We start from the raw sequence: 16,412 nt of genomic DNA, 5'->3' as shown, positions 1-16,412 counted from the left end.
ATATGGTTAACCATGGTAATTTGGAGCTAAGTGTCCAGAGCAGCAGAGCATCTATAGGTTACATAAACACAAAATAAGCAGTGCTCTACCTCCTAACAAGCAATTCAATTATACATACCCAGCTCACCAGGAACTGAAAATTTACAGAAAGTCACTGGTGGCAAAACAGACAAACTGAGCTAGTGGCAAGAGTATAATCTGCAACAGTGATTTATAAGAAGTCATGGCAATGTTACTTCTATTAGGTATGCAAAATGCAAAAGCCTCAAAGTCTTGGCCTGGTGTAAGAGAGTGAAAGAACCACTCAGCCTCCCAACCACAGCCTGCTTTCTATTTTTCAGTTACACTCCAGAGCATTTTACCATTTCTAGCTGTGTTACCAACAAGAGACATGTTCTCTCATTCTGCTGAGGTTGTTAGGTATGCAAAAAACCCAAAGCATAAACAGTCAAATATTTCTCCTTTTGCTTTTTCCCTGCCATGAGCACACATGTACAAGGAGGTGCATCACCAGGGGCACCAGGTGAATCCTATGCAATTCTGCTCAGAAAAGGGGACTGTAAAACAGACACTGGGGCTGTTCTCTCTCACTGCTTCCTATATTGAAGACATTTGGCTGGTCAAGCCCCCTGCTCTGCTAACCACCAGCCCTGTGAGCACTCCAAGAATCAAACTAGAGCCAAACACAAAACCTCAAAAATCAAATACAACTTAGCAAACATGAACTGACTTCTCTACTTTGTAAAAATTTTTGTAGGAGCAGCAGGTTCTAATGTGATAAATCAAACAGACGTACAAGGAAGCAGCCCCTGCCTGTGGCCTTCCAGTATCAGCTCTGGAAGAAAACCCATAGGGTAACAATATCCTGCATTTCCACTGCTTTGGGAGCCAGGATACCTTGGCAAGGTTATCTGGGAGCTGACCCTCAGCCCTGAGCATCCCTGGGAGGATACAGGGCTGTAGTCCTGCCCCAGCGTGCCCCCTCCTCTGGGCACAGGGGCAGAACAGATCTCTGAGCTGTCAAAAGGGTCCAGTGTAGTGTCATTTTTAAATCACCTGTTGAGAGATTTGTGTACTGCCTTCCTTTTCTGAATAAGCTTAAACTCTGCAAGATCCCCTGAAGTCCCTGTGGCTTCTCACTGCTGTTGCGCTGGGTCAGGGAGGGCAGAACCAAACCCATAGTTTAAGCAGCTCAACTCTCATTTAATTTCACAGGTTTAGCATGTCTCGTGTAATTCGTGTGTAAAACCACAGCAGTCATCCAAATCTTTGCCACCTGGGCATTGGCTGGCTGCATTTCTGGAAATTCATCGTCATAACATACACCTATTTTCTGAGTTTCCATTAAGAACCAGTTCTGTCAGGCATGATCGCATTCGCAAGAGCGCAGGAGGCAGGAACATTTGAAAAAGTGTTTATGAGACTGGGCATAAATCACAGCTCTTAGGTTTTTCTCCCTTATTCAATTAAAAAAATACATTCAGAGCAACCATTCCCCACATCTACCCCTCCCCCCCATCTCCCTCCAGAAATGATGAATCCCACTCTAGCTGTAAATTGGATCCCAGGTGTACCCATATATATTATACATACATAACAGCTACTTATGGGCATAAGGGCTCTTGCACAGTTACTGTGGAAACCAAGGTATCAAATTTCCTGGCTCTTAAGTCCAACGTGCATTTACCTTGAATAAATCACTTCTGCACACTCCAGCCCAGAAACATCCCATAGTAAAGTGTGCTTGGGTTCATCTTTAGGAGGCTCCATCTAACCCACTGTCCATGCCCCAGGAGCACAGGGCTGCCCCCAACCCTGCACAACTCACAGATGGGAGTGGGGGGCAGGAGGAGAGAGAGCATTATCCTGCAGGCAGAGACCAACTGGCTCCTGCACAGCTCCAAGGGGCATCAGCCACCTCTGGGGCAGCCACTGCAGGTGCTGCTGGCAGAGAAACCCCCCATAGCTCCTCTCGCTGCCTGGGCAGCATCAGGGCACTGCTTTCCTTTGTGACAACTGAAAGTTGAACTTGGCTCTGTAGGAAAGGGGAATCATTTACCAGCTACTGAAACACAGCCCAGTCTGGATGGGGATGCAGCAGTGTGGAGTGGCACAAGACATGTAGTATCTTGAGGAGAATGTCATCACATCCTGCTAATGCTCCGGAGGGACAATGTGACACTTCAACATAAATTTCTTCCAGTTCTGGCCATGAGCACACAAGAACCCATACATACTTCAATGCAAAATGCCAATTCAGCCTCATGTAACCTCAGGGGCTTCAGCAGAGCTCCCTGCAGGGCTGAGCCTGACCCATCTCATCTATGTGTAAGCACATCTCAGAAAATCTCCCTGGTTAACTGTTAGAGGATCTGCAGCATGCACTCAGCTTGTCACAGGGATGGTTGATGCTGTCCTGTAAGAGGTTCCTCAGCATCCAGCATGGCATTAAAAACATTCACAACAGCCAAGTGAAGCAGTGGGGGTGCTGGTGACAGCAGTGGGTTTCGGGGTCTCTAGGGCAGCTGTGCACTGTGTGACTTCCAGTTTACTCCCAAATCATTTGCTAAAATTCACAGCGAGCAGCAAGAGAACTGCTCTCACTTAATTCATGTTTCAGGATCTTAATTTTTATTATTATCTTTGGCATTTTTAAGGCACCCCTCCCACCCCAGTAACTAGGTGATCAGCCAAACTACCAGGAAGACCCAAGTCCATTGATCCCCCAATTAAGAAGTATTTTTGTACTTCTAAACGTGGAAAAATACCATTGTCAATCACATGGCCTTCCTATTACACCCTGGCTATGTTCAAGAACTAGTAAGTTCATCAGATGAAACACAAAAGGCATCATCAATATACAAAGTGCCTTGTTATAAACCTGTCACTCTCCCCAGCACACACAGGCAGGGCCTCTTCCTGTAACAAGCCAAGCAAAACCAAGACCTGACTCAAATGGGATGTCAAAACATCAAATTGTACTTACTTAACCTTTGCACTTCTGAACAGTAAAGATCCTGTGAAGAACCAATTCTCACAATTCTTTCCTTGTTATCTCTCAGGAACATAGGAAGGAAAGTTTGTACATTGCTACTCTCAGAAATTTTCTTAACAACACGGCTGGGCTGTTTTCTTTCCTTGCCATCTTCTAGTCTCTTGAAAAAGCCCTCTCTGCCTCATCTTCCTGGCTGGCAGGTTGTGCTGTTTATAAAGGATCCCTTTTCTCCCTTACCTTGTACTGCCCACATCCTGCTCTGTTCCACCTCTGAGTGCTTGTCCCTTGGCTAAGCCCAGCAGGACTTTCTCTGCAGACCATAATCACTGCTCTGAGATTAGTCAGTTAGGTGTTGCAGACAGATGCACAGCCCTTCCTCTCCCACACCCAAACTCCCTGCCAAGCTCTGGCTTAGGAGTATCATACCGGATTTGGAAATCAAACTCCAGGGTCTTGCATGATAAATCAGAGCAATTGCTGGGGCTTGGCTGTACCTCCTTTACTTATGGCAAGTCTGAGGTGTTTAACTTGCCTGATGATTTGACAGTGCTTCACTTACAGAACAAATGCTACTATATTAGCAAACATTGACAAAAATTGTGCTTGTTTTGATGAGAAACACAAATAGGTCCTTGAAAAGCACCTATTGTCTAAGGAAAAAAACTTCCCTGCAACTTTGCTGGCAGCCATATGAAGCCTGAGATTTTCCTAGCTCCAGCACCCGCCCAAAGAGAGCTGGCCTGGGGCTGCTCCGACCCTTCAAGAGCCAAATATGAAGTAAATAAGTTTAAACTCTCTGGCCTTTATTGCTTCCTTATGATACTTAACAAGCTCTCCCTATGCTAATATATCACTTCTGCTCTGCACCCCACACCACATAGCCACTAGAAATATTCAGCTCTGCCTTCCCTCTGTTTTGCTGGAGGATTCTCTAAAGGACTGAAAGTTGAATAGTGGTATCACAATAGGCTGAAGCCAGTTTCAGCTTTCCAGCCCTTAGACAGACTCAATGCCCCTCTCTAACTCAGTTGGAAAGCTGCAGCTCAAATTTCAGCCTATGTTAAGTCACTGTTCAGCTCTGCTCCTTCAGCAGAAGAGAGGGAAGTCAAAAGTGCCTTTTTCTAAAGCAAAAAACTAGGGGGAAAGGGAAGGGAAGGAAGTAAAAACACATGGAGATCATTCTAAGTGCATCAGGAGTCAAAGGCACAGGCAACTTCTCAAACATGCCAGAATGGCTTAGTGTGATTTGTAACCAAGAGGAAGGCTGAATAAACAACTCCAACAACAAACATCAAACTGTTTTTGGGGGAGGAGAAAACTAAGGCAGCAGTGACCTGCATGGAGACCCTGCTACCACCTTTCTGACTTCTGCAGAGGATCAAGGCATTTCTATCATTTTGTACCACAGAACCATCAACGTGAACTTCTGACACCAGCATCTCATTAAGTGGAGACAAAGACTTAACATGGGCTTCAACATCAGCATGCTGCTGCTCCATATCACAACCTACAAATACAACATCCCAGCCAGTCCCAGAGAGTGCCTGACCCCACATACCATGCTAGCATTCATCCATCTTCCTCAACATGCTCCAAACTGGCTGCAACCGACTTGCACGAGAGTAAGGACAGCAGATACAAGCCCAGAATGGCAAGGAGGTAAGGGATGCCTTCCTCAGTTTCTTAGACAAACTATGAGCATCCCCTCTTAAGACTGCCAGACCGAGCTCAAGGAATCAAAACTCCATTCCTAATTAATACATCATCAGGTCCCACAGGCCAGAGACTTGCCTCCCAAGAGGGAAGCCTAGGCCAGCGTAGTTGATGAATGAGACTTCAAGCAGCTGAATTGTTTCAAAGGCTAAACTGGAAACAGCAAAGACAAGCAGGTTTGGAAAGGGACATAGAAAAAACAAAATATCCAGTACAGTTACTTCTTTTTTTCCTGAGACCTGCACTATGTTACTGCTGCAGCATTTTTCCTCCAGTTAAGCATTCTGCAAAGCCTTTACCTACAGGAGCAGCTCCCCCTCTCCTGAAACACAGCTGAAAACCTCACACCTGAAAACCACTAGAGGAAAATCTGTGCTGTCAGCTCAACCCCAGCAAACTTCCAAGAATAAATTAAATTGATCTACCACACTCGGGGCATTTGCACAAGATCAGCCCTCCTGGATGGCTGAGGTCCTCTTACTGGAGTTCTTGCCCACCAGGGACAGCAGTTTCATTTGCTTGCACCACTGTTCTAAACACTGAGGAGAAAGGGTCTGGCATTTGCAAAAATGTGTATTTTGACCGTTCCCGGACACAGCAGAACAGGACCGACACATCCACTGCAGCGATTCTCAGGTCTGTTGCAACAGACCTCCCAGACACACCATGCAACGTAATTTCTCTGTCTGCTGGCACCACTCCACACCGATCAGCTCTCGCTGTCCCTTCAGCCACAAATGCCCCGGCAGAGCCACCAAGCTCCGCTCTATTATTGGAAGACCCAGCGGAGCACATCCCCCACAAGCCAACTACCTCCCCTTTGCAACTGAGCAAAGCGAGTATTAAACCCCAGCAACTGTCTCCTGTTCAAACCAGATGGCACAAATAGCTGGAGAGCTATCAAATAAAGTATACATCCAATACTTGGGCATAACATGAAAGCCCCGTTAAGCAAGTGTGTGCACACACCCCCATGCTCTGGGACCAAAGCGATGGCACAAAGCGCTCGATTAACGTCTCTAGTGGCTTAAGTGTCTGTCGACACTCAGGACATTCACACAGCATGAGCACAGGCCAAACTTCTGTGGCTTGTGCAGTCCTTGAGTTCTCCTGAAGCTATAAATTGCAGCAGGCTGCTGTTATAAACAAGGAAAGCTGGAGACAGGCAAGTTGATTAAGACCATCGCTTTGTATCACGTCTATTGCATTTCCAGCTGTCTTGAGTAAAAGAAAAAGCCACCAGAAACACTACACTCTAAGGACACTAAAAGAAACGCATGACTCCCTGCCCTGTCCAGCTCTGGGGATACACACGAAGCTTCGTAACTCAGTTCCAGCTCACTTACCTCGTCCATTTTTTCTGACGTTGGAGTCTGGTCACCAGGCACCATTTCTTTGGCCTCCGAGGTCTCAATCTTGGAGGTCCTGCTCAGCTGATCAATGGGAGTCATGCTGGCCTCCGATGTCCCCCGGGAATTCTGACTCAGAGAAGCTGTCCCAGGAATGGGCTCGTCGTCGTCAGAGTCGGGTAATGGCGTTGGGCTGATGTCCTCCAAGCCTGTGCTGGAGGGGCGTGAGGAAGGCGTCTGACCTCTGTAACCAGGCTGAGAGTTTGAACCGTACATTGGGATGGGAGAGAGCTGGGAAGAAGAAGAGGAGATGGGGCTACCTTCCATTCGGACCTCATTATCCGAGTCATGCTCGTTAAGAAAGGGTAACTTTGTTCTCTGCTCTTTTAAGAGCATCTCAATCCTTGAGTCTAAACTGTTATGCTGCATTTCAGACTCCATGGTGGGGGTGCCAGGGGTCTCACTTCTCTCTGGGGTCTGAGAGAAGGACTGTGCTGTGCTCGGCTCAGGAGCAGAGTTTGAATCGGGCAAGGGTGGAGGCTCCTCCTGCTTCTCCTTCACTGGGACAAAATCGATGCTAGCGGCAGAGCTGCTTTCCACAACCATCTCAGCGGGAGGAGGCGCAGGTCTTCGGTACTCTGCTTCCCTGGAAGTCTGGGGAAACTGCTGCTCATCAGACTGGGGAAAAACAGCTGGTGCTTGATAGGGAGAGAAGGCAGATTTGTAGCTTGAAGAACTAGAATGGCTCAGGGGAGGAGTGTGAGAGAACTGAACTGGCTCCTGTTGATGGGATTTGTACGTACTAAACTGATGCTCCGTCCCTCGGAAAACACCTGCCGAGTTGTGAACATAGTGATGTCCCGGCCGACGGTTGTAGGCATCTGTAAATTTTGTGTCATGCCTCCTGGGTTTGTACCCACTGTCCTGCCCAAAATGGTACACGGGTGTTGTTTGACGACTAGAATAGGTGGAATCCTGGGAAAACGGCGTCCCTAACCGTGGGGTGTGAGGTGTTCCTTGGGACTGTGGGGTAAATTGGCTGTAGGAGTTTGGGGTGTCTTGCCGACAGCTGGAATAGGCTGTGTCATGGGAAAAGGGTGTGCTGCTGTTTGGGGTAACAGAGGATCCCGCAGAAGAAAGGTTACTGTCCTTCAGGCGCTTCAGGGAATCCGTCAACTATAAAAACAGAAGACAGAAAAGCACCTAAACACACCCTTTTTAAGTTATTTGCCAATCCCTCTCATTTTCAGGGGAGTCCAGTACCCAGGAGTTTGTACTACTCTCCACAGAAAAAAAAAGGTTACAGCATCCCTGAAAACACAAACCATTATCCATTATTAACAGTTCCCTTTGATTCAAAAGAAAAGGGCAAGCAAAGAGGAACTTGTCTATAAGAGGAAGAAAGCAGATACAACAGTATTCCCTATAAGCTACACCCAGGAGCATCAGATGAACAGGAGATTTGCGCAACACCTCTAGCTAAGAGTTTCAATTTCTATGAGCTATGCAAGGCTTGTTTAAATAGCAAATAGGAAAGATGATTAAGAAAATTCTGAGACATGAAATTATCAATTTAGCTTTTTTTTGTGAACAAATCAAAACATACAAATCAGCAAACTGCCAGCCTGCAAGCACACCTATGCAGCAAGGCTTTGTGTTGGGACAACTGAGGGAACTGACCCACAACCCTCCCAACCAAACCTTCACCTGTAACAAACAGAGAGAAAGCTACAGGTATAGAAGGCACAAAAAGCTCTGAAGTGCTAAAAACACATTTCAAACCCCTTCCCAAAGACACATGTTCAGGCACAGCACTACTGACCACGGAATCTGAAACTAAGGCCTTGAGAGCGCACAGAGCAGTCAAGTAATTGCTCTGCAACTCACTTCCCAGGCATATTCAGGGGGCTCCCAGGAGCAGCCCTGCTTCACCTCAATCTCTGCTGAGTCACAACAGTGCCACACTAATCATCAGCACCAGAATGAATTTTCCATAAAGCAAAGCAAAAGCTCAGTGAGAATCCTCACTGAAAAAGAGCTAGGACTGAGCTTCAACTCCACAGAAGTATACCAGGATAAGAAGCTGGGGAGACTGTGGGCTGGTTGGTCCTCTCCCAAGCACAGGTAGGTAGAGACACCCTTAAAACAACCTGCTTCAAGGATGCCAGCACTATCAAACTCACCTGCCTGCTACACTCACACACATCTCACTCTCCCCATAGTGTGGACTTGTTCCTGGTGTGCCCCATAGAGACCATGACCACATGGATATCAGGAAGGTTTCTTCCTCAACTGTTCTAAAACCACAGAAAGGGTCAGGAAACATTCACGTGCTTCCTGCTCAAATCCACATCTCTGCACTTTTGGTGTAGATGTGATGTGGATTGTGTTTCAGTGGCGTTTGGATATGGCCTGAAGGCAGGGATTGTGGCTCAAAGTACTGGCAGGTCTTTGCTGTTCTGCATGAAGGGTAAAGCAAATGTCACTACTTTACTAAACTACAACAGCAAACAAGCTTGTTGGCAGATTCTAGTGACAAGAACATGATGCAGTTAAAAGTTAGCCACAAAGCAATAATTTTGGTGGTAATTGGGAAAAAAATCAATTTGGGATAATAATATAGTACATGAACACAATATCTAGAGAAACAATCTTAAAGATAATTACAACAAGGACTACTTTGGGACACACTGTCAATTAAGTGTTTTGCTGTTAACCCTGTAAGAACAAGTCTGTCCATTTACTTGAGATATGCTGTAACTGGCAGAAATGAAAAGCCAGGTCTTGCTCATAGCAGATTCATACCAAAATTGTTACTTGCCTCCCTCCTGCCTTTAGAAACACCTTGCTGAGAGACAAGGAACCATCAGCCTCTCTGATTTTGTTCAGAGGATGCTGGGGTTTTGCCTTGTTGCTGTTGGGGTGGTTGGTGGGAGAAAAGAAGTGGTACGTTCAATGTACAGCTCTTACTTGTCCTGAAAACATTTGATCACAGAATTATTGAAATTATGGCATTTTAAGAAGTCACAGGAGTGCAGAGAAATAGAAAGAAAAAAATCTGCCAAATCTCTTTCAAATTAGACATCTTAAACTGGGTTCCTAAGACACAATTAGGAGCCAAAATACATTTAGACAAGCCAAGGGGACTGGCAACTTCACAAACAGGCTTAATCACTTCCCCCTTGTCCCTTCATCCCAGTGGGGTTCACAGGGGACCAGGTAACTGTACAATGCCATTTACAGAATCATATCATAAATGTCAAGGGACCCCTGGAAGCCCTCAGGAATTATGTCCGCTGGTTTTGTTAACAACTGATTCCAGTAACTAATTAAGATTCTGGAAAATTGATGCCACTACTCAAGATTAAACACCTTCTATCTTTTAGCCTTTAAGCAAGGCTGAAGTATGCAGGCCCTAAGGATTAAAAACTGCAGACACTAGGCCAAATGTACCAGTGTAAATCACTCCCCCTGACTTCAAGGGAATAATCTCATCTCAGGGACAGATCCGAGCCAGCCCTCTTAACTGCAGGAATTTCTAATGTTAATAGGGCACATACTGTCAGTTCTGTAGGTATTTTTTCATTCTGAAAGACAAAAAGCACTTCCCATGCTATGCAGACACTGGCATACACATTAGCCACATGTGTTGCATTTGCAGAGTTACATTTGCTATGGCAATTACGAGCAAGTTATATTTAAATGGGAATTAGCAACACCCACTGAAACTATGGCAAGACTAAGAAAGAGGCTGTATTAAAAGCCTTAAAACATTAACATTAATGATGCATTTGTTTGGAAATTCCTACAAAGTTATTTTTTAAGAAAAGCCAAGCACACCTACCTGGAGAGTTTCATTCCCAGTTGGTGACACGTCCTGTTCAGTGCCTACAGGAAGGGTCTGAGGAGTGTAAAGACCATTCACCAGCAGCTCATAGAACCGCATGCGGGTTTCACCTGCACAGACCACATGGGAAGAGTTATTAAACAGAAATCACACAACCTGTGTAAAAATACACATTCTTGACATCTGCACAACACTGCTACCACTCCCAGCCTGCTGCATCTGTGTAACAGAAGAGCAGGTTATCATAGGGATGATTTTTTAAATAATCTTCTGGGCAAGTGAAGTCAGACACTCCCTGTTCAGCCAAGAGCAGGAGGTTTCTAAATGCTTTTTCCTCTCCTCAGCCTACTTGGCAGCTCTGCTCTTTACCATGCTTTCTGGAGAGCAGCAGCTTCCCTCCTCTCCAAAGTGCCAAGCAAATAGCTTGCAGATTTGAGAAGTGAAACTCTCACCAAAGGGACAAGCCTCTGCCAACACCCAGAGCCACTTCAGAAAGCTCTCCCAACACACCTTGCTAGTAGAAACTGGCTGCTATTAATCCAAACACAGTGCCTGGGAATGCCAAGGACAAAACCGTTAATGCTGCTTTTCCAAAAAGACACTGACTAATCTTTTTCCCCCCCCTAGTTTTAAGGTCTGTTCGGCAGCATCCTTCAAAGAATAAAAGCCAGAGAAGCAAATTGTCCCATATATTGTTACTGAGCCTCTTCATTCCTAAATTCTACAGACCTGGTTTCTTAATGCTGGATTTTTCATCACTACAAAAACCCGATCCTACTTCTTTTGCAGTCTGTAAGAAATCTGCCATTAGCTTCAAAGGCAACAGAATCAGACCCTGAAACTGAATTTTGCTCTGAAAGATAAAGAATGCATAGAAAAATTGACAGATCCAGCATCTGAGCTCAGAAAATGAATTCAGGTGAAATCTCCCCTGAAAGAGACCTACTTTCATGAGGAAATCCTATAGGAACAAACCCCAAACTCCCTGGGAACCACTCCATGAAATGTGAAAGCAAAGCACCCCTTAGCACAACTCTGTGTACTGGAAAAGACTCCTTTAACTGCAACAAATGCTGCAGATGAGGCTATTTGGTTATCAAATCTCATTTCACAAAGCATTGACCCTCATCCTCAGCTAAGCAAACCATTTTAGTACAACTAAAGTAATGACAAAATAGATCTCTCCAAGAAAAGAGCTTGAAGAGATGGGTGATATATTAACACCCTGCCCCCCATAAGACTACAGCACCCTAAATATGGAAATGCTAAGGTTACTTTAAAACTTATTTTTAAATAAGTACAAAGCAATTGTTAGATAGTTTCATAATGCTTTCTAGATCTCCAATATAATGCAGGAAAAGTTACAGTTTCATTTTCAAAGAGGTTTATTAACGTGAAACAATTCCTATCTATTCCTCTGAGGACAAGTAATTATTATAAAGTGTGTTCATTCTGTAGATGGATAAACTGAATCAGAGAAGTTGTTTTAAACTAGCCTGTCATGGATGAGAAGGCTGGATTTATTAGTTCCAGATTTCCAGGCCTGTGCTCTGGCCAGACAGATAAAACAACACTTTTGCTCCTAATATTTATTTTGCTAGACTATGACAATCAAGTTAATCAACCTTTCATTCCCTTGAAAAGCTGAATACTAGAAAGAAATTTTGAAAACTATACATATATATTTTAAGAACATCCTAACCTGCTAATGCTATTTTAGAAATAACATTTTTCCTTGATCCTGGCAAATTATAGCAAACTGACAGTCTTAGTCTCTTAGATTGAAAGAGATGCAACTGTGGAAAAAAAACACATTGGAAGCATACAGCTGGCAAAGGAAACAAAAATGCAATTTGGAACTCAGACTTCAACATTTTCTCCCAAGAAACAGAAGCATAAACCTCCCTCACTTCCGTGATGTGCAGTTCACTTTCTTGAACAGCTGTCTGTTCAAGACTTGCAGAGCAGTTTATAAACGGAGGAGATCAAGCAGCAATGTAGTACAATTAGCTTGTTTAAAATTACTCTCATTAAGACATCCACCACCCCTTAGCTTGCTCTAGCTTACATTATTAAATCTTAAAATGGTGAATTTGTTCTTAAATGTAATTTTAACCTTTGAATTTCTCAGTAAGCAGGGGAAAGAGCCTGTCTGTAAAAATTAACAATGCTAGAATTCCAAAGTATGCACAAGTAAGGTCAAGCTTAGCTCACAACAGAAAATACACTACTACTGTGATTTTCATTCTAACGTGACCAGTAATGCCATAAACATCCTGCTATACCCTCTTACCACACATGCACACCAACTGCTGTACAGTTTGTGCACTAAATTGTTGAAACCTTTTAATACAGAACAAAAATATCAGCATTTAAAAAAAAAATGGTGTTAACAATGTCCTCTTTCCAAGAAAGACTGCAGTAAGTCAGTTTTAAACCAGAAAAGCCATGTTTGGAATGAAGAAGCACAAACTGCAACTGATCTACACTGCCTCAGCTTCAGACATTTTCTAAAATTTGGGCACATTTTAGCAAAGCCTTTCACTAACATACTGGGAAGAAGGAGGAAAGGCAAAGCAGTGAAATGAGAGGCTTTCATACTTCCAGAAACTTTATTGGGCTCCCCAGGGCTGGGCTGTGGGGCTGAGAGCCGGTTCCCTCCAGGACTGGGAGCTCCTGTCACTTTAAGAGCCAGTCTCACACTTACACACTCGCGCACACACACAGACAAGTGCTGCGTGTGCACTCTTTTCCTGCCAGCCTCGAGTTTGCTGCTAAGAATCAATGAAATGCCAAGCACGTAGAGGACAGCACCCAGCCCCGCTGCTGCCGCCGCCAGAACCCGGAGGTTTGGATCCCAGGAACCCCCAAGGTTTGCCCCAAAGTTTGCAAAAGCCAGGTGCTACCGGGTCCGGCTGCCCCGGGGGGTGGCCGAGCAGGGCCAGCTTGGGACATGAGATGTGGGGCACAGGAGGCCTCTGAGGGCAGGGTACAGGCAGGGTATGGGCAGGGGACGGGCAGGATGGCAGCATTTTGCAAATTACAAGGCTGTCTCCTAGCAACAGACAACACATTTGGCTCCACGTGACTTGCAAAGGCCCCAGAAACCAGACCCGCTCGCAGGGGGACAGGAGCAATCCCTTCGTATTTTTAATCACCGCGGGCTGCCACAGCCTCTGGTTTTAGGAGAGGGACGGGCAGGGGCACTGCCAACCACAAACGCCTGAGGCCCAACTGTGCCTCCTCACCTTTTGTATCCAGCTCCACGTGGATGATGTTGCCCATGACAGAGGTGTTGTGAAGGTGCTGGACGGCCTCCCGGGCACCCTTGACAGTGGCAAAGACGACTTTGGCGATGCCCAGGTGCTTCTTGTTCTTGGGGTTGTAAAGAATCTCCACCTCTTCCACCTCGCCGTATTTCTTGCACATGTCAGTCAGAAAGTTTTCACGGATGTTGTCATTGAGCTTGGCAAAGGTGACCTGCTTGGGAGGCACTGGCCCCACGTAGAATTCATCAATCTGGAAATGGGCACGAGGCGGGGGGAGACACAGATAATCATCATTGGTAATGGGGCGGGGGAGGGGAGGATGTGCATAAAGCCAGCATGGGAAGGAGAGGGTTAAAGCATCCTGCAAACTTTGGGGAAAGAAAACTGCCTCCGAGGCTCCGGGATGAACCCGGAGCTGAGCACAGCCTCTGCCATTCATTGAGACCCGCTCGTTTCTGGGCTCCAAGTACAGATCTTCAGCAGTCCTGTCTGCAGGCAGCCCCCCCCTCCACCCGAAAAGCCCCCCAAAACACAGCTCCAAAACCTGCAAGTGATCTCATTACACAGATGCATTGATTTCTCGTTATCTTTATAGAAGAGGATCACTGTTAAACAGTTTGCCAAATAATGTTAATAGGAATATGACTGTCATTTAAATGGCCCATTAAACTACTCGGAACTGAAGCTTCACTCTCGGATAAACAAGAATGCAGAGCTAAACCCAAAAGCCGGGGGCGGTACCTTGAATTTGGGGACAGACAGCTCCAACTCCTTAGTTTTGGTCCATATTCGCCCTATTCTGGGATCCCTGACACAATCCACAGGAGCGATTCCCGAGTTCTGGGAGGAGGAGAAAAAGCACAAAACCAGCAATAACACGGCTTGAAATGTAAGAGACAAATACCAGAAAAAATAAACCCCAAGGAAGCAGGGGCTGTCTCAAGGGAAGGGGAAAGCTCGAACACACACACACACACACGTGTCAAATTGCAATACTGCTGGGAAATGCACAGAGATTGGAAATACAGAAATAAAGCCGCAGGTTTGGGCTCCTGACAGTTGAATACAATGTGTCAGGTGGCAGTAACTTCGGTGGCTGTGAGTCTGTCCCCCAGGCCCCCCTCCCACACACGTGCTACACCGGGGATTACCACGACCCAGAGGGACCCCCAGTCCCCAAAACGCCGGTAAGACGGAGGCGGGGGAGGGGGGGCACAACACAATGGGGGAAACCCACGACCCCCACACTCACAGGCATGCTGAAATGTTGCCCATCGTAACGGTAGAGTTTGTGCTGTCCTTTTTTCAGAGCCGGGTCAATTATCAACTTGTAACTTCTCCAATGGTGATTTTTTTTCTCGACAGAAGTGCTGGCTTGCGTGCTGTTCTCCATTCCGTTGATCCAACCTGGACGTAGGGGGGGAGAGGAAGGGGGAAGGGGGAAAAGAAGAAGGGAAAAAAAAAAAAAAACACAAAACACACGGGAAAACATAAAGTTAAAAAAAAAATTAAACAAAGACACCCCCCTTTTTTTCCCTTGCCTTCCTTTTTTTTTCCCTTTTTTTTTTTTTTTTTTTTTTTTAAACAACGAGCCGCCCGCTCTACACACCCAGACAGGGAGGAAATCCACCGCGAAACGAGCCCTAAAATGGGGGAATTGCCAGCCGGGTCCCCCCTCCACCCCAGCCAGACAAGAGGCAGAGAGGGAGGAGGAGAAGAGGAGAGAGAAGAAAAAAAAAAAGAAAAAAAAAAAAAAAAAAAAAGACCCAATCTCACTTGAACTCTGCTTTTTGCCATGATCTTCAGGGTGCTTGGCTTTTTCCCCCGCCTTGATCTCTCGGAAAGACATCGCGCTCGGCGGCCGATCGTCTCCGGGCGGCGAAAGGCGAGCTCCCGTCTCACATGGGGCCGGTTACCGGCGCGGGCTGCCCGCCAGGCTCCTGCCTCCCGTTTTCGCGAGCCACCACATATTGTGTGTGTGTGTGCTTGCTGCTGGCGGCGGCGGCCTCCCACAATACACCGCTGCGAGCGCCGCGAACGCCTAACCGCCCTCCGCCGCCTGCACATTCACGGCGGCCGCGCCGCGCAGCCCCCGGCCCGCGGCCGCCCGCCGCCGCCCCGCCGCCGAGCCCCGCCGCATGGGCAGTCGCCGAGCTGGGCTGGGTTTTTTTTTTTTTTCCTTCTCCCCACCCCGGGGTTAACGGCATGCGGGGGGGCGAGTGGAATCTGCCCGCTGCATTTACCTTAGCGCAAACTGTTTCTAAACAAGATGGACCTATAGGTGGGACAAGTTTGCTGCTTTTTTTTTTTTTTAAAAAAAAAAAAGGAAAGACTTCGGCGAAACCGGACCGCGCGGAGCCCGCCGCCCTGCTGCGGCGGGGATGGGGGGTGTCACCGCTCAGAGCCCCGCAACCGGAGAGAGAGATGGGGGGGGGGGGGGTGAGTGGGGGAGCAGTTTTGCTTATTAAAGGTCCGGGGCCGACGGCAACCAATCAGCGGGGAGCTTCCATTTTGTTTTAGGTATTAAAAGCCGGTCGGCGCGGTGTCCCCGCCGCTGGCCGGGGCGCGGAGCCGGGCGGAGCGCGGAGCGGGGCTGCGCGGGGCGGCTGCGCCCGGTCCGCGGGGCCGCGGGCGGGCAATTGGCTGGTGAGAGGCAGCGGGGCGGCCGCAGCCAATGGGCGAGCCGCTTCCATGGGGCTTGAGTTATTAGACGGCGGGGTAAAAACATCCCTCAGCAGACAAGCTAAAGGAGAGGCCAACAAGACCAGGCAGCCATTTTTCTGCAGTGGAACGAAATGGCCAACTGGGCTTTTTCCTTTGTTCCAAAACGGGGGATCCGCCATGTGAATCCACAACCGTCCGCGGGCGGGGAGCGGCTCGGGGTGGTGGTCATGTTTGGCACCATGCTAGAGGAACTCACTGAAGAAGGAAGATTAAAACAAACAAACAAACAAAAAACCAAAAACAAACAAAAAAGAGCCACAACCAAAAAAAAATGCGGATTTTTTTTTTTTTTTTTTCCCTTCTGAGTCGGGATCCATCTTTGTCTTGTGTAACTAGGTCATGGCACACCCTATGTCAGCAGATAACAATTTCGAATGCCAAAAAAAGTACATTATTTTAAATATTTTTTTTGTTTTGGGGGTTTTTAAGCTCGATACAGCTCTCTGATGACCGAATACATTTTAGAGAGTATTTCCTGTATTAAACACTCGATTTCTGGCCATTTTTTATTAACT

At 46.7% G+C, this 16,412-nt stretch overlaps 1 protein-coding gene across 3 annotated transcripts in view; it reads right to left on the bottom strand.

The window, feature by feature from the left end:
- SETD1B (SET domain containing 1B, histone lysine methyltransferase) overlaps positions 1-15,293 on the bottom strand; it is a 51,795-nt gene extending 36,502 nt beyond the window's left edge. For all 3 annotated transcript variants that reach the window (XR_007891071.1, XR_007891072.1, XM_051634417.1), the window contains exons 1-6: positions 14,950-15,293; positions 14,426-14,580; positions 13,915-14,013; positions 13,153-13,423; positions 9,902-10,014; positions 6,055-7,233 (exon numbers count right to left, since the gene is read on the bottom strand). Coding sequence is in view for 1 of the 3 variants with exons in the window: in XM_051634417.1 (XP_051490377.1) it covers positions 6,055-7,233; positions 9,902-10,014; positions 13,153-13,423; positions 13,915-14,013; positions 14,426-14,580; positions 14,950-15,022 (1,890 nt within the window). In the remaining 2 variants the exon portion in view is untranslated. The remainder of the gene's footprint in view (positions 1-6,054; positions 7,234-9,901; positions 10,015-13,152; positions 13,424-13,914; positions 14,014-14,425; positions 14,581-14,949) is intronic.
- Positions 15,294-16,412: the final 1,119 nt, after the last annotated feature.

This window comes from Apus apus, chromosome 16, assembly GCF_020740795.1.
Source record: "Apus apus isolate bApuApu2 chromosome 16, bApuApu2.pri.cur, whole genome shotgun sequence".
Lineage (NCBI taxonomy): Eukaryota > Metazoa > Chordata > Aves > Apodiformes > Apodidae > Apus > Apus apus.
The sequence above is the reverse complement of the archived record's forward strand: the minus strand, read 5'-3'. Positions and strand labels throughout refer to the sequence as shown.